The sequence below is a fragment of the Lagenorhynchus albirostris genome, chromosome 5 (assembly GCF_949774975.1).
Source record: "Lagenorhynchus albirostris chromosome 5, mLagAlb1.1, whole genome shotgun sequence".
Lineage (NCBI taxonomy): Eukaryota > Metazoa > Chordata > Mammalia > Artiodactyla > Delphinidae > Lagenorhynchus > Lagenorhynchus albirostris.
This window is the reverse complement of record NC_083099.1, coordinates 143932901-143960590: the sequence shown is the minus strand read 5'-3', so window position 1 is coordinate 143960590 and position 27690 is coordinate 143932901. Positions and strand designations below refer to the sequence as shown.

At 57.5% G+C, this 27690-nt stretch overlaps 1 protein-coding gene across 1 annotated transcript in view; it reads left to right on the top strand.

Annotated features, from left to right (window-relative positions):
* The window catches only part of TSPEAR (thrombospondin type laminin G domain and EAR repeats), a 59321-nt gene extending 41396 nt beyond the window's left edge, over positions 1-17925 (top strand). The window contains exons 8-12 of the mRNA XM_060149477.1: positions 470-656; positions 1584-1813; positions 12194-12381; positions 14779-14880; positions 17772-17925. Of these exons, the coding sequence (XP_060005460.1) occupies positions 470-656; positions 1584-1813; positions 12194-12381; positions 14779-14880; positions 17772-17925 (861 nt within the window). The remainder of the gene's footprint in view (positions 1-469; positions 657-1583; positions 1814-12193; positions 12382-14778; positions 14881-17771) is intronic.
* The last annotated feature ends 9765 nt before the right edge of the window (positions 17926-27690 follow it).

Genomic DNA, 27690 nt, shown 5'->3' with positions numbered 1-27690 from the left:
CCCGTCCCCTAAGCAGCGGCAGAGTGTACCTGGGGCTGCTTCAGCCGCCGTGAGCGTGCCCCACCCCCGGGCTTCCGGCTCCTGCCTCATCACACAACCCACCATCTGGCCTCCAGCTCACGTCACACGTAGGGCGTTGCCATGTTGTCCTCGACTGCGTGACAAACATGTGCTTCCTGAGACAGCAGGGCATTAAGAGTTTTCCTCTTCACCCGGTGCTGAAGAACATTTCCGTGCGTAAAGCTTTTCCTGGGCTTGGGAGACAGGAACGGAGCTCATGGGCTGCTACATGCGGATGCGGCTGCGGGTCTTAATGTGATGAAGATCCGGAGAGTCAGTCGTGGGCTCTTGGGCCCGCCCCAGGCCGTCAGTCCCGGCTCAGCCCCTGTCCCGAGGCCGGTGTTCAGAAGCCTCGAGTGCCGGACCCCTCGCGCGGATCACGAGAACGCTGTCCCGGTCCTCTCCCCAGATCTTCCTGGCTGTGGCTAATTTTGAACCGAATGAAAAGGGTCAGGAGTTCTCTGTCATTTACAAATGGAGCCAGAGAAGGCGGAGGTTCGCACCGTACCAGAGGGTCCTCACCCACGGCGCCCGGGACTGGGAGGCCTTCGAGGTGTCCGGGGAGCACTTCCTGGCCGTGGCCAACCACCGGGAAGGTAGGGGCTATGGCCTGGGCTCCACGGCCAGGGCAGGGTCACCTGCAGGGTTCAGTGTATCTCATTAAAAATGTGTAATAAACCACACGTGGCCCGTGTCCTCGGGCTTGGCAATCTGACAGTGGCGTCTGAGGGAGGACACACCTGGGCACCCCCTCATCTGTCCAGGTAAGGGCGTCCCTGCCCTTCTCCATTCTGGGCACAAACTCTGTGGGATGCAGTGGGGGACAGTCCTGGGAGGGCCTGGGAAACCTGGCTTCTGGGCCAGGTGACTGCCCTGCGTGGCCACAGTGAGCCCTTCCCTGCCTTGTAGCTCTTGGGGGACAGGGCCCCGGGGGGCAGTCGGCCCTGCAGGGCACCTCTGGCCTCGGCAGGCTCTGCGGCTCAGCGATCACCTGAGTCTACACCTGCCGGGGAACTCTGGCGGCGGGCGGGGGGCCAGGGAGGAGACCCCACCACCGCTCATGGGCAGAGAGGACCCCAGGAGCCCGCCACCCAGTACCCCCCATGGGAGTGAGTGTCCCGGGAGAGGCTGGCCCAGCCCTGGGGGTGGGTGAGGAGCTCCAGGGAGCACGTTCCGGACAGGCCTGACCGGCGGCGGGGAGCGCGAAGGGGATGGTGGACAGTGTGAGGGGTGAGGCTGGGGAGGGCGGGGGTCCCACCTCCAGCGTGCTGCAAGGCCTCGGGGGCTCTGGAGCCATCCGAAGCTGGGACCCCCGAGGGTTCTCATCGGGGCACAGAGGCAGGAAGGTCACGTGAAGGGCGTTGCCACTGCTGGGGGCCTGGGGAGGGTGCAGGAGAGCAGGGCCTGGCTGGACTGGACGGGCTGCAGGGCCTGGGGCAGGGTCCGGGCGGGCAGGGTCTTGCCAAGGCCGCCGCGAGGCCACGGCAGCCCGTCTCCCTCCTTCCATGGCGCTCGGCTTCCAGGCAGCGACCACAACATCTACAGTGTCATCTACAAGTGGAGCCCAGGGGCCCGGCTCTTCGAGGCCAACCAGACCGTCGCCACGTCGGGCGCCTGCGACTGGGAGTTCTTCACGGTGGGGCCCTACGCCTTCCTGGCCGTGGCCAACGCCTTCAACGGCACGTCCACGCAGCTGCAGTCCCACCTGTACGTGCGGCTGGGCGGCAGCTTCCAGCTCTTCCAGTCCTTCCTGGTAAGGACCCTGCGCTCCCTGCCGGCCCCGCACCTCTGCCTGGCGCCTGGGCGACGCAGGACCCGGGCCGCACGAGCCAGGACCAGGGCCCCAGCCCGGGCCTCTGCGCCCAGGCGCCTCCCCAGAATAAGGCTCAGGCTGAGCCCCTGGGACCCCGAATATAGCCTGGGAGCCCTAAATGAGGCGGAGGGCTGCCCTGGCACGGAGTCTCCGGCAGCCCGGCTGCTCAGCCGGGTCCCCTGGCCCCTGGGGGCCCTCACGGTCTGACCCACCTTTATGTGGGCGCCAGGCTCTTGCCCTGGAGCAGCAGGCAGCTGGCCTCTGACCTGGTCAGCTGTGGTGGCAGCACTGTCCACCTTCCCCGCAGAACTTGAGTGTCCCTCAGCTGGTCCCCGCTGTCGTGGGCTGCCTGGAGGGACCTCTGGCTGAGGCAGCGAGAAGCCTTTATTACGTGGCGTGGCCCCAGGTGCCCGGCTGAACCACGCGTGAGCCGCTGGGCCCCGGGCTAGCGGGCGGCGTCGGCATCCCCGCTTCACGCCCACCGTGGTCCAGGGTGACGATGTGGGGCCCCAACCCTCCTCCCACCTTCCCTCGGCCTCCTCCCTCCAAGCCGCCCAGCTTGTCCCTCTCAGTGTCAGACCCCAGGCCGAGCCCCCACGGGTGATTCTAAAATCGAGAGCCACTGTCGGCATTTGCATCGTCCTGGCTGCGTCCCAATGTCGTTCGCGCAGAGCCAAGGGCGCGGCTGTGATCACTCCCTTCTCAGTGGCTTCAGTGGTGGGATGACCTTCGTGCCACCCCAGGGGACAGTCCCTGAATGCGGTTCAGACTCTCCTTTCATGCCACAAGCCCACCACACGTGGCTCACTTCATACGTGGACCCCATGTGCTGCACATAATGTTTTTCGACAAGCTCCTAATTGCTTTTTCTGAAGTCCTTCCCTCCCTCTCCTTTCCTTTCTGGGGAAGAAAACCCCCGTCTCTGCACATGGTAACGTCCCCCGGCTTCTTGCTGGCCATCCCCGTCCCCGAGAGCCCCTGTGAACACCGCGTCTTCAGTGCCTCCTGAGTTTCCACCCGCGTGTTGGTGCTCCCATCGCGTCTGCAAGGCCTCTGGCCGGTGTGGGCCCGTGAAGACCCCTCCCTCTTTTCCCATAACCCCCCTCCTGGGCCCTCCTGCCTGTGCTGTCTGGGCTGACTGTCTCTAGAACTGACAATGGTCCCCTTTCTGGAACTTTCCTTTACCGCCATCTTTGGCTGCAGCCACCGTGTCCAAATCTGATGTCCGGTGTTCTGGTTGACCTCAAGGACACCCCGCCTTCCAGGTGCTCCCCGACACTCCCCAGCGTCCCTGCAGCTCAGCCAGGTTATGTGACCAGGACCAGCCAATGTGTGTCGAGCAGAGTGAGCCCACGTCAATCCTGGGCTGAGGGTGAGCGCTCACCCCTCGCCCTCCGCAGCCACGTGGGCCACGTGCCCCGACAGCACAGCCACAGGCTGGGGGAAGCCGTGACCTCGCCGGCTTCATCCCAGTGAGGGCGACCTTCTGTGGCGGGAAGTGTGGACACTCATGGTGGCTGCATCCTTTACCCTGCCTCATGTACCGCATGCAGGATTTTAGGGGGGAAGTTTCCTTGGAAACACCGAGGGCAGCCCCTGCCTCCCCAGGTGCCTTCCTATGACCTTCTCTGCCCTCAGTGCCCACAGGCTTCTTCGCAGTGGTTTCCTGTGCTTCCTGTCTGATTGGTCTCCGTGCCCTTTCAACCTGAAGGCGTGCGTCCCCAGGCCTGGGAGATTTTCTTAGCTTTTCTTGATCGTCTCACGCTCCCCTCTCTCTAGAACGGTTAGCCAGCTTTCGGATCTCCTGGATTGAATCTATCTTTTCTTTTTCTACAACCTAGAAGCTTTCCTTACCTTTATTCTCTAATCCTGTTGATGAGCATCTTCTTGTAATGCTAGGAATCGTGTTTTTAATATCCAAGAACTCTTCCCTTTAACGGCATTCTGTATTTATTCTATAAATGCGGTATCTTCTTGAATACTTCTGAAGATAATTATAATTTTATTTTTTTAAGAGTTTGTGTAATTTCTTTTCTTTTTAAGTTTATTTATTTTATTTATATTTATTTTTGGCTGCATTGGGTCTTCGTTGCTGTGTGCAGGCTTTCTCTAGTTGTGGCGAGTGGGGGCTACTCTTCATTGCGGTGCACGGACTTCTTATCGTGGTGGCTTCTCTTGTTGTGGAGCACAGGCTCTAGGCACGGGGGCTTCAGTAGTTGTGGCTCGCGGGCTCTAGAGCGCAGGCTCAGTAGTTGTGGCTCACGGCTTAGTTGCTCCACGGCATATGGGATCTTCCTGGACCAGGGCTCGAACCCATGTCCCCTGCATTGGCAGGTGGATTCTTAACCACTGCACCACCAGGGAAGTCTGATAATTATAATTTTTTAAAATTCTATTCTGTTCCTAGAACCAGCTCAGTTTCTTCCAGTATGAGTGTATGTATATGTTGTAGCCTGACTCTCATGTTCTAGGTCTTTTATAAAACATCTGGAGGACCCTTAGTTTTCTGTGTATGTTTAACGTTGAGCCTGGCAGTGGGTGGCGTTGTCACTGGCCGCTGTGCCCCGGGGAGCTGGGGACCTGGTTGAGGCCCTTGATGAAGACCTTCCTAAACTGGCCTCTTGCTCAGATGTAGGTGAGGCTGGATCACAGTGTTGGCAGCTACAGGATGATAATCTCCCCAAACAGCTGCAGGAACCCTCCTCATATCACATGCTTGGTGTGACGCCCTGCTAGGGACCTGTGTGGTTGGCCAGAAGGCCGCTTGCCGGGCCTCTGTGCCAGGCTGCAGGACTGTGCTCTCTGGACACCACAGGAGTCTGCTCCCCTGTTCCACCGGCTTGTCTGCTAGATATTTGGAAACAGTCACCGCAGATCTCTCAGAGTAGTCTTCAGTTCCTGCCATTGTCCCCCGTGCAGTATGTTCCAAATCCCAAGGAGATTCTGGTCAATCTCCTTGAACGCCCCCCAGTGTGCTGGCTCCAGGTATGTGAGACCCTGAAACTCTGCATTTCAGGCTGCATCTGGATTCAGCTCCAGTCTGCACCCAGCCCTGCCGTAGGCTCAGACACAGAAGGGAGGCCGGGCCAAGGGGCAGCGACGGTGCTAGCTGAGCCAGGGCGGGGGCCATCCGGGTTACAGGACCTAAAGGAGAACCAGCTGAGGGGTGGGACGTCAGCTGGAAGAATCACCCACAAGGGCGGGCGAGAGCAGGACCACAGTGGCTGTGAGAGAGCGTGTCTCTGGCCAGCGGGCAGAGTGACTGTGGGGGCTGCGAGGGGGCAGTGCTGCCGCCCGAGCCCGCAAACAACTGCGGAGCCCTGCCTGAAGGCTGCCTTCTCTTATGACCCGTGTTTCTTCACACCCGAGTCCTCAGAACCCATGAGGTCCCACTTTCATGTTCTGCCAGCACTTTTCATACTGTGTTTTAATCCTCTTAGGTCCTGGCGATGTCTTCATGTGTTTCCACTTGATTTGGAGCTTTGCACCATCTCTCACGGCCATGGGCTTTGAAGCAGGAGAGGCCGGTGCTTTGAAAGCATGTGTGGGTGGAGAGGTGCCCACACCGCAGGGAAACCTTTGTGGACAGACGGCCGGGCAAGGGCGCATGCCGGTGTTTGCAAAGCTGTGCACACGGAAGGTGCTGGGAGGGGCGCTGGGCGGGGTCCCAGGGCTGCGGGGTGAGTTCCGCTCACCCGGAGGGCCCGGGCCATGCCCACGCCAGGTCTGTGGCTCAGGTGTACGTGGGAGGCTGGCTGCCCACCCTGGACGAATTCCTCAGCCCCACCCTCCAGACCTCCCCGCCTCTCCCACCAGGAATCCTGGAACCTTCCTCAGGTGGCAGAGACCACAGCTCCAACCTCGCCATCTTGGACCAAAGGAGGTCCGAGCGGGGTGTGTGCAGGAAGGATGGGCTCTGGCCACAGAAATCCAGCCTCCAGCCCCTGGGGTTTCTGCTCCCTGAGCTGTCTGGCTGTGGGGCCTGTGGTCACAGTCATCACGTGTAGACCCAGAACGGAGGGGCCGAGGGAGGGGGGAGGGGAATGGTGGACCAAGATGGTGGGCTTTATCGCCTGGGAGGCGGGCTGATGGAGGTGCCGCTGGCAGAAAAGAGAACCGAGAGCAGTGGGAGACTCGGGGTGGGGGGCGCAGCTGAGGGCTGACAGGGGCCCCAGTGGAGAGGGCTAGTGAACCCCAGGAAGCCGTGCGTCGGGGCAGGTGGAGGGGACGGGCAGAGGCGCTGCCCAGAGCTATCAGTGGGTGTCTGGGGATGAGGATGGAGCTGTGGGCTTGTCAGAAACGTAGTCTCCACCGGGAATGTAGACGTCCAGAAACGAAGGAAAAGGAGGCACGTCTGTAAGGAGGGTGGTGTGAGAGCGCCCTCAGCAGTCAGCGCCGGGAGGGGCCGGGCTCAGGTGCTGGCAAGGGCCCTGGTGCTTCCTCCTGTGCCGCGGGTCTGCTCTGTGAGGCAGGAGCGGGCAGTGGACCAGGCGGCCTGGGGAGGAGCAAGGTTTGGAGGGGCTGCTGGGCCAGGGGAGAGCTGGGAGGGGCACCGCCTGAAGCCTCCTAGGATGGGACCCTCACCCACCTTAGCCAGCTGCCCACAGTGGGAATGGCAGCGTCCCCCCAGGGCCCTTTGGGGGGCTGCCTGTCTTCCCCAGGCAGCGCGCCCCGCCCCTCCCTCCCCAGGCACTCCCAGACCTTGGGTCTTTGCTCCATCAGAGCCGGAACCTGAGGGCCTCCTCCCCAGCAAGTGATCCGCTGGTTACCGGGAGCCCACCCACCCTCAAGGGAGGCCGTCAGGGGTTCCAGGTGCTCCCGGCTGCCAAGTCCTGGAAGCACCATCGTCCCTCCAGGTGTTCCAGAGCCGCAGCCAGGGGACTCCAGGGCAGAGCTCCGGGGGAATTCCGCTCAGGAGGGCGGGAAGGGCCCACCAGCCCAGCAGGTGCCTGGCCTCCTTGCTCCGGCGCCAGGCAGGGTTTGATGTGGGAACTGCTTCTTCTCTCCCTGATGAGTCCCTAATGCGCTTAGAGTCCAGGAGCGGCCTGACAGCGGGGCCTCAGGCCCGCTCACGCCCTGCCCAGGCTGGAGCAGCCCTGGGTGGGGACGGTCCCCCATTCACTTCCGAGCGGGGGCAGCGCAGCCTCTGGCTGAGGGCGCAGGTGCTGGTCCCACCCTGCGAGGAGAGCTCGTCGCTAGCCAGTGACTGTGAGCCGGGGGCCCCATGCTGGTCTCTGCCAGCCTCTGGCGGATGAAATACCGGACACCCAGTTCAATGTGAATCCAGATAAACAATGAATCATTGTTCAGTAAAAGCGTGTCCATACACATACACTGAAATTCAAATTGAACGAGGCGCCGCGTACTTGCTGTATCTGCCGCCTGACGCAGCTGCGCGCACAGCAGAGGTAGGGTGAGAGCACACCTCCCCTACCCGCCCCGCCCGCGCTAAGCCACGCCCACCTGGATGCTCCTCCCCACCTCCCTGCCGCTGGCCACGCCCCCATCCTTCCTCCTGGGTTCCCGGCCCTTCTCCCCGTTTCCCAGGCCCTGACAGCCCCTTCACCGACCCCCATCTGCACGCCTCTCCCCCTGCGCGCTGGGGCTCAAGGCAAGTGAGCGGAGGGTGGAGTGAGTCGGAGCTGGAAGGCAGCCCTGGCAATCTGTGGGATACCCCCTCTTCAGACCAGCCCTGGCCCCTTGTCCTGTGTGGGTGTGTACACGTGCGTGCTTGCAAGCGTGTGCATGTATATACACAATGCATGTGTGTGCATCAGGTATAAGGGCATACAGGTGTATACAGGTGGGTGTGTACATAAAAGCTTGTGTACCTGCAGGTGTGTGCACATGTATACACTTGTATGCATGCAGAATTGTGTGTAAAATGGTGTCCATGCAGGTGTGTGCACGTGTATACACAGGTGTGTGCATGCAGGTGTCTTGTGTGTCTGCACACGTGCACGTGTGTGCAGGTGTGTGTGCGGGTGTGGGCGTTTCCCGCTGACGTGGTCTCATCAGCACCGGGGTGGGAGGAGCTGGCGATCTCACCCACCGGCCTCTCTGGTGGTTTCTGCGACCTGCCAGAGCTGGCGCGCGTGTCACTGCACACTCGTGCGGGTCTTTAACGTCGGTCGACTATGAAGCGGCCACAGAGCAGATGAGGCTGGAAGCCCCGCGGGCCCGAGTGTCCCCACCAGCTCGAAAGTTTCCGGGTGACCCCAGGGGACATAGTGCCACCTCCGGAGCAGCGGTGAGGAGAGGACGCCAATGCACAAAGGCCTCAGCCCAGCTCCTGGCCCGGAAGAGGTTGGCAACGCCAGGTGTCCTGGCCCCTGTCCTTGTCCTCGTGTGTCACTTTTAGCTTGAGCTCCCTTGTTTCGGCTCCTCAGGACGGGCCCAGGCCTGTTTCAAGGGCAGCGGCTCTGCCCGGGATCGGGGCTCCGCGAACCGGGCGGCGACGCCCTCTGCTGGGCGTGGAGAAAACACCAAGCCGGGCGACCTGGCCGGGTACCGGACCCGCCGGGGCCAGAGGGCGCGCTGGGCGGCGCGGACCCATCTACAAGCGGGGAAGGGACCTCCGAGGAGGGGCAGTCATCAGACTCGCCCTGCCCGGTCCGGGTAAAGAAAAACGGAGCCGCTTCCCACGTGGGGTGGGGATGCGAGTGTTCCTCCAGCATCGCTGGGCGTCGGGTGACTGGCTCTGCCCCCGCCACGACCACCTGCGTCTGGGGACGCACGGTGTCCCCAGGAAGCAGCCCGGTCCACGAGCCTGTGCGCTGCGTGGCTTCCAGGCTCGGTTCCTTGTCCGTCCAACCTGAGCTGTTCCCAGCTTTTCACTGTCGTGAATAAATCTACTACAGGCATCTCATCAAGGCTTTCCGTGGGCAAATTGTTTTTATTTCTCTTGAGTGGAATTCTGGGCCATAAGGTAGGCGGATGTTTAACTTTGCAGACATTGCCGAGCAGTTTTCCGAAACGATTCTACCACTTCACACACTCCCCCGCACAGCATGAGCTCCAGCCGCCCCGCGCTCTTGCCAACACCGGGTTTTGTCTGTATTTGCAGTTTTACTTGTTGGGTGTGAAGCGGCACCGCAGTGTGGGTTTTAAGTCAAAATCCCCTGGTGACTAGATGGCGGGTTTCCATCCACCTGCTGGCTTGCTAGAGCCCCCTTGCGAAATGCCTATTCAAGTCTTTTACCCATATTTTATTTTATTTTCTGCCTTTCATTATTGATAGGTAGGAGTTCCTTACATATTCTGGATACAAGCCCTCTGTCACATACGTAGTCTTCTATCTATCTCCTCTTTTTCGTATTGATTCAATGTGTTGTGCAATTGTGTGCTCCAGTAATTACGGCATATGTATTCAACTTACTACAGTCTATTTTTTATTAACCACGAGTCCCTGTTAATATGTACAATTCAAATTAAAATTTTTTTATTTTATATCAGAGTATAGCTGATTAACAATGTTGTGTTAGTTTCAGGTGTACAATCTATTTTGAATTAATATTATACCTTACATCTAATGTAATAACCTTACAACAACATGATTTCGTTTACCCCCACCCGGCTGTCCGGCTACTGTGAGCATGTATAGACTCACACGTCTACTTAGGTTATAAGCTCCACAATTTATCATTTTTGCTGTCGGTTGTCTTTACACCCAGAGGCTCACCATTCCCAACGCCCTCTGCATCCCTTCCACAGACACGACTCTCCTTGTGGTGTAACCACCCTTCAGCTTCACAGCTTCCTTCGGTACTTCTCGTAGAGCAGGTCTGCTGGCAACTCTTTCGACCACTTTTACCTGAAAATGACTTCATTCTACCTTGAAGGATATTTTCACTGGTTGTAGAATTCTGGGTTCACGTTTTTTCTTTCGTTTACATTAAAGATGGTTTTCTGTTGACGTCAAGCTTCCACTGTTTCTGATGAGACGTCGGGTACCATTGGTACCACTGTTTCCCTATATCGAATGTGTCGTCTTCCTCTGGTGGCTTTTGCAATCTTCTCCATCTATTCTCGGATATTTAAATATGATGTGTCAAGGTGTGGGGGTTTTTTGTCTTTATTCTGGTTGGGGTCTCTGATCTTCTTGGATCTGTGGTTTTTAATCAAATTTGGAAAAATATTAGCCATCATTTATTTAAATGTTTCTTCTGCCTCATTCTCTTTTCTTTTCCTTCTGTGACGCAATTACACGCACGTTAGACTGCATTATACTATTCCTCAGTCATAGAGCCTCTGTTCACCTTTATTATAAATGTTTTTTTTTACATATTTATTTATTTATTTATGGCTGCATTGGGTCTCCGTTGCTGCACACAGGCTTTCTCTAGTTGCGGCGAGTGGGGGCTGCTCTTCCTTGTGGTGCACGGGCTTCTCGTTGTGGTGGCTTCTCATGTTGTGGCTCACGGGCTCTAGAGTGCAGGCTCAGCAGTGTGACGCACAGGCTTAGCTGCTCTGCAGCACGTGGGATCTTTCCGCACCAGGGCTCGCACCCGTGTCCCCTGCATTGGTAGGCGGTTTCTTAACCACTGCGCCACCAGGGAAATCCCTATTGTAAACGTTTTTCCCCCTTTCTGTGCTTCAATTCAGGCAATGTCTATCAGTCTCTCTTCTAGTTCACTGATTCTTTCTTCTGGATGGTCCTGATAGCTCTTGAACCCATGCAATAGATTTGTGAATACAGATACTTTCCTCTTCAGGTAGGATTTCTATTTGGCTCCTTTTAGAGTTTTCCTAGCTTTCCAAATCTCCCCATCTCATTGGTCATCACACACATATTTCCCCATAGATTCTGATCATAGCTACTGTAAAGTTTGCATCTGTTAACTCCAATATTTGCACTGTGTCCACCTATTTCTACTTGCTGTTGCTTCTCTTGATTATGGGTCACATTCGCCTGCCTGTTTCCCCAGGTGCTTAACTCTCTGGTCAGTTCCTTCAGCCTCTCAGTTATTGTTTGTCTCTGGGTCCCTGGGATCTTGTCCCCTGTGTGTACACCTCAGGAGCTGGACAGGACTTGAAAGAAGTTACTAAGGAGACATTGGGGCTCCCCCTTCTGGGGTTCCCTCCTTCCTAGGGTAGTCCCCTTCCATTTCTAGAGACTCTGCAAGCCCCAAACTCTCACTTGGACTCCCATGCCCAACCAGCCTGCTGCCGCCATTCGAGTGCCGTGCCCACGCGCCCCAGGATGGGGAGTGCCCTCAGAGAAAACGTCAGATAAACGTGCATCCGGGGGTCGCGTCCCCTCCACTCTCCACCTGCCTCGGCCCTTGTCCAGCACCTTCACCTTTTTAGGCATCGCATCCAGAGCTCACGATTATTACCAGCAGGAGGCTCAGTCTAGTGTAAGTGTCTCCACCAGGACCAGAAGCTGGAAGCCAAGAGGAAAACATTTAAAGACAATTTCGTGCCAAGTGTCCCATCGGCGCTTCTGCAGCCCTCGCCAGCCCATGGGAACAGAGTCAACCCCTTTCTGCTGACGTGGGATCTCAGACCCCAGCGGCCTCCTCAGGCTGTGGTTCGGGGTCCCCAGGAGCTTTGGCCGCTGTTCCACCAGCCACAGGCCCCTCACTGCTGCGGGAGCTGCCACATCTCCCCTGCCTCCACTTAAGCCCCTGCCGCTTGCCGCCTTCAGGGGTGGTCACTGCTTTTGTTTCTGCCCCACCCTCTCTCTTCAGGGCTCAGATCAGGGCCTGGATCTGGACCCCTCTGGTCCTCCCCTTCCCCATGCACCCTCACCCCAGCACCCCCGAGATGCTGGCCGTAACTTCCTCCTGGGTCCCACCCACAAATCAGCTCATGCAGCTCGAGGTCTGGGACCAAGGCTTGGCAGCCGGCTATTCACGTAAAGGTCCAGCCCTGTTGCCCTACGTACACCTCACCCTCGAGGGTGATAAGTGATTTCAGAGGGACAGCACAGGAACCCAGAGATGGGGTGGTCCCTAGAGCCAAAGGAGAGCCTCAGGCCAGAGACAGCGTGTAGTGAGAAACTCCAGAGGTCCCTAGAGTTTGCTTTGGAGTTCAGAGCCTGACTGCGGGGAGCAGGGAGGGCTCCCTGGCAGAGATGTTGTAGCAGCTGGACCTCCTGGATGGGCACACTGGGGCATGGGGGAGTGGGCGGCACAGGTGGTAAGAAGCACTCTATGCAGATGGTCCCCTGACTCATGTGCAGTGAGGCTGGGAAGAGCCGTGCTGGCGGGAGGGCCCCGACCTGGCGCCTGGAGCACGCAGGGGCTGGAGCGCGTGGGTGGCCATTCCGAGGGTCTCCATTCACGCGTGCTCTTGGCCCCCTTCTCACCATCCCAGACGTTTGGCGCTGCAGACTGGGAGGTTTTCCACATCGGGGAGAGGGTGTTTCTTGCCGTCGCAAATAGTCACCGCTACGACGTGGAAATGCAAGTGCAAAACGACTCCTACGTCATCGACTCCGTCATCTACGAGCTGAACGTCACCGCGCAGACGTTCGTCAGGTTCCAGGAGATCCGCACCTGCAGGTACCGGGGCGCGGTGGGGGGCAGGGATCCAGGGGGACCCGCTTCCCGCCCGGTAGCCCGCAGATGGCAGCGCGCCTGTGCCTCCCGGAAGCCACGGGTGCCCCACCCGCTTCCTGGAGGCGTGACGTGGTCTCACTCCCCACTCCCTGCAGACCTTTCTCCAGGGCCAGCTGAGTGATAGTGGCTCCTGTTGTAACCTTGACTCTGCTTTCAAACGATGTGGCTTGTGTGTGTGTGTTTTAAACTAAATTCACAAGTGTGTGCAGCCATCACCACAGTGACTTTAGAATATTTTCATCACCTCAAAAGAAACCCCGCCCTTCAGCTACCTTTGCCCCTCCCCCCACCTCCCCAGCCTCCGGCACCCACCAGTCTGCTTTCCGTCCCTCTGGGTTTCCCCGTTCTGGACGCTGCCTGTGAATGGAATACATAGGTTGTGGTCTGTTGCGTGTGGCTTCTCTCACTCGGCGTGTGTTCAAGGCTCACCTACGTTGTACGTCAGTGCTTCACCCCTTTTAATGACTGAGGAATATTCCGCTGTATTTATTTACCACACTTTGTTCATCCCTCATCAGTTGATGGATATCTGTCCGTCTCCACCTTTTGACCAAATGGTGTGGTTCTGAAGGGTAAAGAGATGCCTCCCATTACCGTCAGTGGCTTTACTGTCCCGCTGCTCTGGAGGGAGAGCGGGAAGTCACGCCAGACGTTCGCTTCCTCCTGGATTAAAGCAACGCAGCCCCTGATGTGAGCTGTGGGGCAGACAGTGTAAGTCAGCACTTTGCTGCTGGCGTCTTTTCCACGGCCTCGGTTTTAGAACCCAGCTGCGACTGGCAGGATACTGCACGGGGACCACACGGCTGCCCTGCTGCCCGCAGCACGAGGTGCTGCCCCTCACTGAGCATGGTCACGGCCACGACTTTTTTTAATGACCGAATCGTGACTGGCCATGCCTGGAAGTGGCCTGAGACAGGCTTCCAAACAGTAGAAGAAGGAAGCAGTGAGGAGCCCCAGGGCCCCCACTGGCCTCAGCCCCCCCTGCATGTCCCCAGGGACCCCCATGGGCCCTCTCACATCTAGGGTCCTGTAGGAGCTCTAGGCTAGCGCCCTCAGTGCCCCACTGAGAAGGAACCCAGGGGTGAGTATCGACCAAGAGAGAAGGGCCCTCTGCTGCCTGAATAAGCCGTAACCCTGAGGCCACTGGATACAGAAGCACCGGCCTGACCTTTGGCATCCAAGTGACTCCCACGTGCTGCAAGGCTGTGGCCTCAGTTTCCTTATCTGTAAAGTGGACACAGGACAGTAATGCAGTAATCAGAGTGGTGCTTGGGGACCATGGCTGATGCCCAGGTTGGCCTCCTTGGATAGACAGGGCTCTGGGATGTCCTTCCTGGAAGCCGTCTGTCAGACCCCTGGGAACTGAGCCATCTCTGAGCACAGACTCACCCTTAGCAAGTTCAGGAGGCATTTGCTGAAGGCAGGATGCAGTGGTCTGTTTGCAGTAAGAACCACAGCTTGCAAATGTGGGGAATGTCTCTGTGTCAGCAGACCCTGCTCGCACCTGAACGGCTGTCAGGGAAGGAGCGGGTGAGTGGGTGAGCTCGCGGCCAGTGTCCTCAAGTTCCCGCCTCCAGGGGGTGCTGCAGGCCTTCATGGAGTGACCGCGAGCTTGAGACTGTTCCTCTATTTCAACCTCTTCTCAGTGAGTGACCTTTGCACCCATGTTCATAGCACCAGCATTGACACTTGTAACCCAAGTGTCCATCGACAGAGGAATGGGTAGAATGGGGTCCATTCTTACAATGGAATATTGTTCAGCCTCAGAAAGGAAGGACATTCTGACAACTGTGAAAACACGGGTGAACCTTGAGGACATGATGCTCAGTGACGTAAGCCAGTCAGAAAAGGACAAATGCAGTAGAATCCACTGATATGCAGTCCCTGGAGGAGCCAGATTCATAGGGACACACAGCAGGACGGTGGGGGCCGGGGGCTGGGGGAGGGGATGGGAGGGAGCGTTTCATGGGGGCGGAGTTTCAGTTTGGCAAGATGGAAAAAGTCTGGAGGTGGATGGTGGTGACGGTCGCACAACAGTATGACTGCGCTTAATGCCGCTGAGCTGTGCACTTAAGAATGGGTGAAACAGACAGTTTTGTGTATTTTAGTACAATTAAATTATTTTATTTAAAAAAGTGAACAATTAATTTGCATTTCCCGGGAATAGACCAACTGGCTGTGTGACTCAGAAAATCGCTCCCCCCTTCTGTGGATTTTGGAAGTGGGACCTACCGCCCTGAATTCTGAGATCAGGGGGAGAACTGGCTGAACTCAGCCCCCCGAGTTCCATGGCAACATGTCCGAGTCCCGTGTCCTAAGGTCTGCTCATTGCTTTTGCAGTGCTCTGGACTGGGAGTTCTTCTCAGTGGGAGAAGATTATTTCCTGGTGGTTGCAAACTCCTTCGACGGAAATACCTTCTCAGTAAACAGTATTATTTACAGGTAAAGGCCGTGCCCCTCCTCACCACCTCGGTTCACGTGGCGTGTGCTTGCCTTCCCCACTGGTGACCACAGGCTCAGAGCGAGTCACAGGTTAGCGGGCCCTGTGGGTCACCTGGCACCCAGCGCACCGGAGTGCAGGCTGAGTCTGGGTGATGCCCCTGGGTTAGCCAGGTGACCGCTAGTCTCGCTGAGGCTCACGACTTTGGATTTGGCCAGAGATGCAGTGTGTGGATACAGTAATTTGAGAGTTATTCGTATATTATCCTTTAAACGTTTCCATCCAGGGCTACGGTAGACCCCTCTGTTTTTCACGTGTCCTTCAATAAAATTTTACACTTCGTCCTAGAGGCACTGTGGTGTTCGCAATACCTTCACTTCTGGGAGTTTTCCTAGTTGTAAGCACATGTCCATTTCCATCTGCGTATCCTGACAATTAATTGTTGTGTCTGGCCATCCAGCCACGTTATCTCTTTCAGTTCTAATGGTTTCCCGAAGAAATGTCTGTGGGAGCTCTAGAAGTATAAGAACACCTACAAATAAAAGCAACTTTGCCTCTGTATTTCTAATGCTTTTACTGCTTATCTAGTTGTCTCAATTAGCTAGAAATTCCAGGATGATTTTGAATCGTAGGAGCAGTGACCCCCGTTCCGTCTGACTGATGTGATGGGAACGGTCTGGGCGTTACACAGTTTGACGGGATGTGAGCAGAGTCTCGCCCCGCGGGCATTCTTTAGTGCTTGGCGCATCTTCCCGGTCAATCTGTTGACATAATGATTTATGAGAGGTGACCTTGCACCCTGGTCCGAGCGTCACTTAACGAGGATGTGCAATTATTTAACATGTCACTGGCTACCAATCATTATGATCGATTTCAGGTTTTTGTATCTATAATAGGAAATGAAATGGCTCTGTGATTTCTTCTGGACACTTGCTGTGGAACCTAACTTAATAGGCACACCACCTACACCTGTGGGCTGGGATGGTTTGAACAGTAGGACTAATCTGTTTTGTTTACGATGTGGTTAAATTCAGTTACAAAGCCGTCGGCCTGGTTCCTTTTCAATAGTGTTTGTGGAGCAGCTCGTCCAGTCTCCCCCGTGGCTATTGGTTTAATCAGGTTCTACGTCTCTTCCTGAGACGAGTTTGCTTATCTATACTTTATTAGAAAAATCATCAATTTTCTTTAGACTTTCTAATTAATTGCTGTTTTCAACAAAAAGTAATTTTAAAATTTTAAGTAATTTAAAACTTTTTAAAATTTTAAGTAATTTAAAATTTTAAAAATTTTAAGTAATTAAAAAAATATTAATTTTAAGTGAGTTTTAATTAATTTTTAAATTTTAAGTAATTTAAAATTTTAAGTAATTTAAAATTTAAAAAATTTAAGTAGTTTAAAAATTCATGTGGAAGAAAAAATTTTCAAAGATGGCCAAGAAAATGTTGAAAAGGAGAATAGTGAAGGAGGTCCTGACAGCGTGCAAATAAAGCAGTATGATTTTTGCTAAACATAAACAAATATGTAGAAGGAGTAGAATACAGTCCAGAAAAGAGCCGATCTTTCACAATCATCTAGTGTGATAATGCTATATTTCAGCTCAGTGAGAAAAAGACGAATTAATAAAATAATTTCCTGTAATTTTCTGTCCATCTGGAAGAAAACACACCTATACCTCTGCTTCATATTATACACAAAGTAAATTTTATAAGGAGAAAACACTTAAATGTTAAAAATTCAACAACAGAAATATTAGAAGAAAAGCTAAGATGACTTTGTAAAACCTCAAAGTTCTGCAGAGAAGATAGAAGATGTGAGACCTTCCCTAGGCTGGAAAGAGGCCGCCAGGCCGACCACCTACATTTAAACGTTTTCTATGGAAAGGGCGTCCCATTCAAAATCAAAGGACAAACTGTCCACAACACATATGGCAGAACAGGAACCCCACAAATTAATAAAAGATTTGTTTTGAATTTGGAAAAATGGGCAAAAGATATAAATAGGGTCTTCAGAACTAAAAATGGACAATGTGAATAAACATTTAGAGATTGTTGTTTCAGAGCGTGAGGATGACGCGTATCTCCCATCTGTTTGGACGCTGTTTAAAGACCCGCAGTGCTGAGTGTGTGTGTGTGTTCGGTGGGGAGGGCTGGCCCTTCCCCACCAGGACAGGAATCACCCCAACCTTTCCAGAAAGTCATCTGGAAAAACATTTAAATTAAAACTACGACTGCTTTTGATCCAGGCGGCCCACTCTGGGGCCTCCACCCAATGGAAACAGAGTTACCTGTCGATAAATCCCTTTTGAAGGGCAAAACCTAGAAACCGCTGACTGGGGCAGGACGAAGGGCTAGGTACAGCATCCTCATGTGGGAGCGGGGGTCACAGGGCCGTGTGCTGGCAGTGGGGTTCCCGCCTCCAAAGATGGGTGCCAGGTGTGTGTCTGAGGGCCGTGCCTCACTGCCAACCCCAGCAGTGAGGAGGGGACTTCAGCTCGGACCCCACTATTAACCCACCAGGACGCCCTCCCCATCCCCCGCCCGACGGAGAAATCCGAAGGCAATCTAGGATGGGAGCAGGACCCTGGGTGGATCAGAGCAGCCGCGGGGTCTCGGACAGGGCAGGTCCCCCCTTCCGGGCCTCAGTTTCCTCTTTGCAGGCTGAGAAGGCCCCTCCTTGCCCAGCTCCCCGCGATTGTAACCTGGGGGGATTGTGAGGCTGGGATGCTGGGCCCCTCCATGCTGTGCCCGGTGGGAGAAGCAGGTGAAGAAGGCCTGGCGAGGATCACGGCAGGGGGGATACAGTGGGAGCCCCAACGCCCAGGCACCTTCTCCTCTCCCTGAGGGCAGCCTGGCGCCGGCGCCCCTGTCCCGAGGCTAACAGTCTCTCCCCACAGGTGGCAGGGGTATGAAGGCTTCGTGGCCGTGCACAGCCTCCCGACCTTCGGCTGCAGGGACTGGGAGACCTTCCGCACGGCTGCCGGCTCCTACCTGGTCTACTCCAGCGCCAAGGAGCCGCTGTCCCGGGTGCTGAAGCTGAGGACAGGGTGATGGGCCCAGGGACCCAGGAATGGGACCCACCTGGCCGCACCCCAGAACCTCACCTGAGAAGAACCTCCGGGGACGGGGACGAGCCTGGGAGAAGCTGTGGCTTCCAGAGCCACCACCTCGCCGCCCCTGGCTCTTGTCTAGCCGAGGATGTTTTCACTTCCACCCCGGTAATCATGGTGGCCGGACTCGTGTGGCTCTGTGGGTGTCCAGGTGGAAGGCCAGCGCTGCCCCTGCACGTCTGGTGTCCTGCAGGGATTTCGCTTTAAAGGAAAAGTTCATACGAAGTTTTACCTCAAAAACAGCAGAGCCTGGTCACCTTCCCGCGGTGCCCACCACGTGGCCAGATGCTCAGCTCTGCTCGGGGAGCCCAGACACGGGAACCGGCTTGATGCTGTCTGACGTCTTTGTACCAGCTATTTATTGTGTTCTGTCTAGACTGAACTATATTTATGTGCTCTCTACAAAAAGCACTGCTGCGTCTGTGTGTTTCTGGCGGGGACTCGACCCTCATGGAGAGCAGTCACCGGGCCGTAGCACCCACTCAGCCACCACAGCCCGAGGTGCCCTTGGGTCCCTGGTCACCAGCACGCCTCTCCTAGCAGGAGCTTTTTCCTCCAGCCTCAGTTTACCCGTGAATGCGGGGGGGTAGGGTCAGGTCAGGAATCCCAAGGATGCCTGGCACGCGTCTTGTCTCCTCCCAGAGCCACACCCATGGGAGACCCCGGGTCGACGGGACCCTCTTGCCTCTGCACCCAGGCTGGTATCCCCGGTCATCGTGGCTGGCCTTGTGGGTGTACCGGGTGGACTTGCAGTGCCAGTGCTCGCCCAGCTCCTCCCACGTCCAGTGCCCTGAGCCTACACCAGGCCTGGGCCTTCTGCCTCCCTGGGACGGCTGCTAGGTGCGACGTGACACCACCCCAGGAGCCCAGGGGAGATGCCATCACCACCGGGAAGCCTCCCCGGTGGAAGGGGAACTCTCCATGCCAGGAGCTTTGCTGGGAAGACCCTGTGGGGTCCACATCCAGCCAGGAGACCAGGGGCAGTAGCTAAGCCAGGCCTGTTCCACTACCCAGGCCCCGCCTGCTCTAGGATGGGATATAGGAGCCAGGACCCCAGCGCAGGAAGGCCCCATGCTTGGGCTAATGCTCTTTCCGTCTCGAAATCCTGGCTGACGTTTGCCCAGGGTCACACAGCCAGGGGCAGGTAGCAGCTGCAGCCCCAGTCCTGGCTCTCCGTGTCGGCTCCACGTGAGAACTGGGGAGGCCCAACCGCCCAGGAAGGAAAGCGATGTGAGCCTGCTCCCAGGCCATCCTGACCAGGCTTGGGGTCTCGAGAACTGTGACCAGGGCCCTCTTGAATTCCCAAAGTGGAGAATTTTCTAGAGCCTCCTTCAGGCCAGTGGCTTTGCCTCCTTCAGGCAAAGAATGGGGGGTGGGGAGGGGGGCTCTGGGGCCACCAGGCCGGGGCACCCGTGTGAGAGAGGCGGCCCGGGTCTAGGACGCCCCCGGGGCAGTTCCCTGCCCTTGTATACGCTGCGTACTTTGGGGAAAGAGGAGGTGCCCCCTCCCTCCAAGTCAGGTTCTGCTGCCGCAGTCCCGCATCCCTCCTGGACCCACATATCCTTGCTGTCGTCGTCCCTAGGCCTGGCTGAGTCCCTGCCCTGGGCAGCAGGGGGCCCCAGTGGGCCTGGGCCGGAGGGTCATGGATCTGCTGGTGCAGGGAGGGTGGGCCGAGGGAGCCAGAGAAAAATGCAGGGTCCCTAGTTAAACTTGAATTACAGAGAAACAATGAATGCTTTTTAAAAAAATACGTAGCCCCAGTGTTGCATAGAATATATACTAAAGGAGTTCTTGGTGTTTATCTGAGGTTCAGATTCAAGCAGGCTTCCCGTTTCGACTTTGATTTGCTCAACTGCCCACCCTCCCCGAGAGGGATGTTTGGTCGGCTGGGGGCTCTGATTTTAACCGGGATTTGAGGCACGGCCTGAGCAGCCCGTGAGAGGGACAGAAGGAGGGTCACGGGCCAGGGGGCCTGCAGGGAGGCAGCCTCAGTCAGGGTTGGCTGGGGGCTGGGGTGCCACGTCACCTCGGGGCTCTTTGCACAGGTGGACCCCCGGAAGGGCCCCCAGAGGCAAGGCACCCACACAGGAGAGGGGCAGCCTTCCGGGCCAGGAACACAGCAGGGCCTCCGAGACCCCTGTCTCCATGCCTGGGATGGTTGCCTTTTGTGTGTCTGGACGCGATGAGCACTTACATCAGTGGACTCTGGGTAGAGAGATCGCCCTCTGTGATGTGTGGGACCTCGCGCAATCAGTGGGAGGGGTTCCCCAGCAGACCGCCCTGGGCCCGGCACTGTGCATCGGCCCTCCTGGCTCTCCCCCAGGCCCACCTCCCTGCAGGTTTGGGGCTCGCAGCCTCCACAATCCCCCGAGCCAATTCTGATAGTGTCTCCTCTCTACACACTGTTTTCCTGGGGAGTCCTCCAGCCCCAGCCCCCGAGGACACAGTGCTCAAACGGGCAAAGGTGCCCGGGAGTCAGGACAGCTGCGTCTAGTCCGTGGCCGAGCCTCAGTGCCCCCACATACCCATGAGGGAGGGGCCAACTGGGCGCTGGCTGTGCTCCCCAAGCACCCATCCTACGCGGCTTCTCTCTCCCTCAGCTGACCCGGTTGTCCAGCTGGTGCCCAGGGAGGTAGAAGGCAGACGACGGACACCAGTGCCGCCAGCGCAGTAGCGACAGAGGGAGCGACTGCCTCCTGTCCCTGCCCGGGGCTTCGTCCTGACCAAGTGATGCCACTGCGTCCCTGCACAGTGTCCGATCTCTGCTCCACTGGGCGGAAACAAAAAACATAAATCCAGATGTGTGTAAGTTATGAATGCAAATCAGAGGGGGAACAACGCAGAAAGCATGGCACTGTTTACATCTTTCCAAGTCAGCTTTCGGGCTTCTGTCCTGTTGATAAACATTCCCAAGGCGCGTGCGGCTCCCGGAAGTTTGCACGCAGTGTGACGTGACCACATTCTTGTCCCTTTGACACCCATGTCATATTTCTTCACAGCCACGTCCTGGGGATTGCTGGGCTGGTCATCCTTTGTTAATCCACAGAGATGCAACGGCCTTTTCTCTGATAAACAACACTTCAAGAACATCTTTGCACAAACTGCGTTTCTTCCTCAGGGTCATGGTTTCCTGGAGAAATAGCCTCTGCGGCAGTGTTCGCGTTTCCTTACCTCCGGGGCTCCCCTCCCTGAAACCCGATCCAGGGGGAGGATGACCAGATGTGCGAATCGCACCTCTTCCACCAGCTATGCCCCCCTACTTCCCCATCTGCCAGGTGTGTCAGTGCCGTGTTGCTGGCAAAATTATCTCGTTTATAAAAAGAAACAAACTCTAAGGAAACCATAAAAATCAGACCACAGGATGGAATTCCCTGGCGGTCCAGTGGTTAGAACTCCGTGCTTCCACTGCAGGGCGCACCGATTCAGTCCCTGGTCAGGGAACTAAGATCCCGCAAGCCGCATGGCGTGGCCCACCACCCCCCCCCCAAAAAAAAATCAGACTGTGGGAGATAGATGAAGATTTGGACAAATCTTCAAATTGCTATCCTAACATCGTCAAAATTTCCCAAGTTCCAATGCAGTTTTTATGCGATGCCAATCAAAGTCCCAAAGCTGCCCTTTTTAATCAATGAAGCCCCACTGAACATCTCGAAGAACCAATTGGCAAAAATACTTTGAAAAAGTGAGGGGAAGCTTGGAGTCCAGTAAACAATTCAACCTGGTCTTAGCATAATATGGAAAAGTTAAAGTTATGGATGTTGGAAATAAAAAGTCTGGAATAGAATTTCTTTTGCTCTTTGGAGGGAAATTTTCTAAAGGTAAAAACAATGGAAGTAAACGAAGCCAATGAAAAGGGAAGGTAGAGGTAAAGAGACACAGTTTATATCTTTGGCAAACACATAACGTTGTGTCTTTTAAAAATATAAATAAGTAGAAATGCCACCACAAACTGAGGAAACATCAGGACTGGAGTCACTCGGACGGTCAGTACTTTGAACGTGTGAGGAGGCTTTACAAACCAGTACAGACCCGATGCCCCACACGGACAAGAGCAAACATTGCCAGCAGGACAAATCCAAACGGTGCAAAACAGGCTAAATTGGTGAGCTATGCCCACAGGTCATGGAGCGAACGTCACAACCCCAGGTGCTCCGGGGCCGGCGCGGTGACCAGGACCTGCCCGGGTCCTTCTCTTGGGGCTGCTCTACAGTTGAAAACTGAGCAGAGCAGCTCTTCTGTTTGTAAGTTACTGGCTTGGAAAACCGCAGTCTTGGTGTCCCCATTACTGTGACGCCCAGACTGACAGGCTCTGACTCCAAGGCGACTTCTCAGCCCAGGGCAAGGACGGGAGGTTGGCGTCCACTCCGCGCCCTTGATCCAGTGACCCCTGCGAGACCGCTAAGCCCAGGGGAGCCTGGAGGGGAACTAGGTCCTGCTGAGCATAAGCTGGGCTATCCCCTGGCAACACCACTAACCCCAGTGATAACCACCCCCCAGAGAGACAGCAGGACCCGGTCCTTCTGGCCAAGCAAGGCCCGCCCTGGCTGCTGCCCTCAGCTGAGCCAAGACAGTGGGGTGCCGAGGGCTCTGGGGAGCAGGACGGCCCAAGGGGGCCGCTTCCAGCTCACCTGTGCGGGCGGAGGAGCCGCCCTGGTGGGGCCTGGCGGGGGCAGCCGCTCAGAGCTGTGCCGGGGCGCCTGGGTCAGGGCCCGGGTGCCCACTCTGCACACAGCCTCAGACAACAGGCCCCTCAGAGAATTCCAGGTAGAGGTGACCCCGCCCAGAGAGGCCTCCAGGCCCTCACCGCCGCCCTTCCAAAGGTCTGCGTGTGCGTGTGTGCGGCAGGGCAGGTGGAAGGGTGAGGAGGGTGCAGAGCCATGGTGAACGTTCCTGTGGGGTCCCTGCCCCGGGCTGGCTGGGCGCTGGGAGCCGGGTGCGACTTGATGAGATAAGGGACTTTGAACAGATGACAGCTCCGTGTCCTGATTGCTCTGAGAGCCACACCTGCCACAGCTACAAATCCAGTGACTGTGGTCATATGTTTACACAAATGTGCTCTTTGGGGATTTTCTCCGTATCTTAACTGCCCTGATGTCACTGCCCGGCTGCGGAGGCTTCACGGGCCGCTGCCGGACGTCTCTCTGCCGCCCGCCGCTGCCCGGCAGCTGGTCACGCCCCAGCTGGGAGCGCGGCATCTCGCACGACCTTGGGCACGTGCTCTCAGCACTCGGTGCCTCAGTTTCCCCGTTCATAAGTAAGGGTCAGCTGTCAACATGGGCTCTGGGGTCAGCGTCCTAGCCCGGTGGCCACTCTGCATCTACTCCCAGGCTGCTTCTGTCTCTGCTGCTTCTGTAGCCCTTCCTTCAAAGCCCCTCCTCCCCAAGAGCAGTTGGGCGCACAGGGAAGGTCGGCCGGTGGGCTTGTCTCTCCGTCTCACTTTGCACAGAGCTCAGGCAGCGGCGTGGCTGCTTCTGGCAGCTGAGTCAACCACGCGCCTGCCCTCTTTCTGGCCAGTGTTGTTGCCGTGGTTACAGATGCAGACCTTGGCACACCTGGGTCTCAGTGAGGGCATCCACGCTCCTGGCCGGCACGGCCGCATGCAGGGTGGGGCCCGGGAGGCCGGGCTCTGCGCTGCCTCCAGCTCTGGCCATTCTTCAATCTGGGGCTAAGCCCGGGACTTGCCTCTTTGTTTTGACAACACTCCAGGGCCCAGATGAGGACTTCCAGGCCTGGGTGTCAGAAGGCCCGGATTCCAGCCCCACTCTGCCCGCAACAAGCCAACTCCTGCATCCGCCATTTCTCCCCCTGGACCTCGGAATCTTGGGTTTCTTGTCTGAAAATAAAAACATTCCCGACCGAGCCAGGCCCCCGTGAGAGCCCGCTGAGGTGCCCTGCCCGGCGTCACGTGCCGTCCGCGTGCCCTCGTGGCCACTGCTCTTTCCCAGCGGGCAGCCTGCCCTGGGCCCACCGGGGGCCTGAGCGCTCATTTCCACGCCCGCTTCCTACAAGGCCGTGCAGCTTGGCCGCCGCTGAGACCGACCTCATCCCCATCAGTCGGCACGGCCTCCGTGGGGCTCCCCGTGTGCAGCCCGCCCCCCGGCCCACCCTCACCAACTCCGGGCCCGGGCACCCACCCAGAGGCCCTTCCTCCAGGCCGGGTCCAAGCTGCTGTCCCTCCTGACACGTGGCCTCCTCAAGATGCTGCGCCCAGCCTGGCACTCGGGGGTCCCCCAACACCTGCCCTCAGGGCCACCAGTTAGGGGTCAGCAAGGCCTCGCCTCTCTCCCTAGCCTGTGGGGGGCGAGGCTGAGCGGGACCCCCAGACGTCCCCTGGGCAAAGGAGAAATGAGCGCGTGTGTGCGCATGTGTGCGTGTGTGTGCGTGTGTGTGCATACACACTTTGTGGGCACGTCTGCTGGCAGGGGCAAGTGTCCAGTGTATGGCCCTGTGTGAGCGAGAATGTGTGCACCTGTGGGCTTGCCTGGTGGGTGTGCGAGCATGTGTGGTGAGCGTGTGTGTCTGGGTGAGCACATGCGTACATGTGTATGAGTGTGTGCGTGCACGTGTGTGCCCACTGTAGGTGTGTAGTATGCATGTGTGTGGGGACCGTGGAAGCCGGCGGGCTCGGAGTTCCAGCCCTGCTGTGGCCCCCGCACTATGGCCCTTTGTCTGGGAGGGTAGCTCCCATCTTGCAGGGAAGGGAGTAAGGCCAACAGGTGAAGTGAGCTCCTGGGGTCACTCTTGGTCATTCAGCCAAGGCATTAAACACGTACTGACCCCAGAACTGGACTCAGTGAGAACGAGCAGGGCAGCCACGGAGCTCAGATGGCCACCTGCTCCTAGCACAGCAGCCGCTCTCACAGTGGGGAGACTATTAGTCCCCTGAAGCTGCTGTACCAAAGGACCACACACTTAGTGGCCTAAACAATACCAATTTATTTATTTTTTTATTTTTTTTTTTTATTTTTTTTGTGGTACGCGGGCCTCTCACTGCTGTGGCCTCTCCCGTTGCGGAGCACAGGCTCTGGACGCGCAGGCTCAGCGGCCATGGCTCACGGGCCCAGCAGCTCCGCGGCATGTGGGATCCTCCCGGACCGGGGCACGAACCCACGTCCCCTGCATCGGCAGGCAGACTCTCAACCACTGCGCCACCAGGGAAGCCCCTAATTTATTTTCTTAAAATGCTAGAGGTCAGGAGTCCAAAACGGGTCTCACTGGGCTAAAACCAAGGTGTGCAGGGCTGTTTCCTTCCAGAGGCTCCGAAAGAGAATCCATTCCCTGCCTCTTCCAGCTTCTAGGGGCTTCCTGCGTTCCTTCCCGCGTTCCTTCCCGCGTTCCTTCCCGCGTTCCTTCCCGTGTTCCTTCCTGTGTTCCTTGGCTGGTGACCCATTTCCGATCTTCACAGGCTCCCGGGATTAGCACCTGGACATCCTGGGGGGCCACTGCTCTGCCCCCAGAACTGACCTGAAGGGCGAGGTGATGTGAAAGCAGAACTGGCTCACCGGGTGCCAGGCGGTGCCCCTGAGGGACCCCAGCAGCAGTGCTAACAACCTCCAAACGGCCAACAGCCTTCTCGGGGCAGGAGAGGGCGTCTCGATTGTAGCTGCTGTCAATGGCCTTGAAGTAAAGACTCTCCCATGGACAACCTCAAGCTGTCATCACGGTGTCGACTGACTCACAAAATTCCTCAAAACCTGACAATCGGCCATCACGAGCCTGTTGGAGCCACTCCAGGCAGGCCCAGCACCCCCTGCACCCCAGCCCTGGCCCGGATCTTCTAGCTGTGGGTTTGCAGTGCTGGCGGCTCCACAACACGGCAGGGTAGGCAGCGAGGGCAGGTCCGGCCCGGGTCGGGTCGCAGAGCCACAGATAACAGAGCCCCTCCGCAGTGGACTTAAGCACAAACATTTATTGAGGATGCGCAGTCGGTAGGTGGAGAGGACAGTAGAATGGGGTTTGGGGCCAAGCCTCCAGGAAAGGCGACTCCAGAAACCGCCCCAGGCTCCTGCCATGGGGTGGGGGGGGGGGGCTGCCACGAGTCCAGAACATTCCATCTCCTCCACAGTCTGCAGTGCCTCCTCCCCAGGGAACTTAGTCCAGGACCCAAGTCTCGTGCAAACGCATCTTGGACAGCGGGCTGCAAGAGAGGCTGGGAAGCACCCAGCACAGGGCTGTCCAGCCGCCCCCCCCACCCCGCCCCCCCGCCTTTATCCCCTCCCCTCCGCCCCACCTCCTCCCTGGACCCGCCTTTATCCCCGCCCCTCCGCCCCTCCGCCCCACCTCCTCCCTGGAGCAACTTTCCTCTAAGGAAAACACAACCAGGTTTAACGCCAGTCCCGTGTCCAATTTAAAACTGTCGTCCACCCTCCCTGCAGGGGGACTGAGGGACTGGGTCCCCGAGGTGGGGGGCAGCCCCTGGTTCCAGCACCGGGGCCCTTCCCGGAGAGGAACCATTTCAGGCATCCTCCCAGCCCCAGCCTCGAGGCCCTCCTACGGCCTTGCAGCCGACCTCGAGGAGGGGCCTGGGGTGCTTCTGGAGCAGAGCTGGGAGCCCAGCCCACCAGGGACAGCCTGTGTGTGTCAGGATGGCTCTGCTGGGGGCTCAGCAGTATGCCTGCTCATCCCCCAATGCTGGGCCACCCAAGGGAGCAACTGTGGGTGTCTGGGGGCCCCAAAGTCCAAAGAGGAAGGGAGGTGGGGTGTCAGGAGGCTGTGAATGTAGGATGTCCCCTCCTAGGGTCAGGATCGGGGGTGGGGCTCTGGTTTCCAAGGGGACTGTCCATGGTGAGGCCAGGGACCAAGAGAGCAAGCAGTCTCACGCCGGCCCAGAGCAGCTGGGCAGGGGGACCAGGCTCCCAAGTGGCCCATGAGCCCCTCACTGTCCCTCCCCTCCCCTCTGGCCCCCATGGGAAGGATGAGAGGCCCAGCTGGTTGGCTGTCAGGACGGTCCACTCACTCCGCCCCTCTGCCCCATAAGCAGCCCCAAAGTCATCCCACCCTGACCCCCAGACCCTGTGAAGTGCTAACTCCGCAGGCAGGAGGGGCTTTGCAGAAGCGGGGCTGTGCGCATGAAGCTCTTTGAGGCCTCTCACCTAGACTGGCGATGACAGCCAGGGGCCACCCATGTCCCACAGAGGCGCCACCCACTGCCCCCCGACTGAGGCACCCCCTTTGCTGTGTCCCCACCACTGTCAACAAGGGTCCCCTCTATGGGCCCGGCTTGACCCCGGCCTCCACATAACTAGAAGACAGCAGATGCCGGCTCATGCCAGCCCATCGGTGCTGGGCTGGAGGTGGAGGGTCAGCCCGAGGGCCCACGGGTCTGGGGATGGGCGTCTGCACTCCCACAGGGCAGCAAGGAACCGGGTGGGCCCAGGCAGGGCGTTGCCTTCAGCAGTCCCTTAGGGGAGGGGAGAGGAAGACAGGGGAAAGGAGGAGGGGGAAAAGGGCAAGGGGAGGGCTGGGCTCCCAGACACGAGGGCTGGGAGCTGCCATGAGCAGGAAGGAGCTTCCGGGTCCTGCTGGGCTTGGGAGGGAGGAATCCTCTCCGGGGAGACCCCACGAGGGGCGAGGAGGCCAGAAAGGCCAGGGGGCCCGGCAGCGCCCTGACTCTGGACCCGGGATGAGAGGGGGTGGGCCCTCGGGTGTGCTCTGGGCTCCTGGGCCCACTTCCTCTTCCCAGCAGGGCAGAACAGGAGCCCGGCAG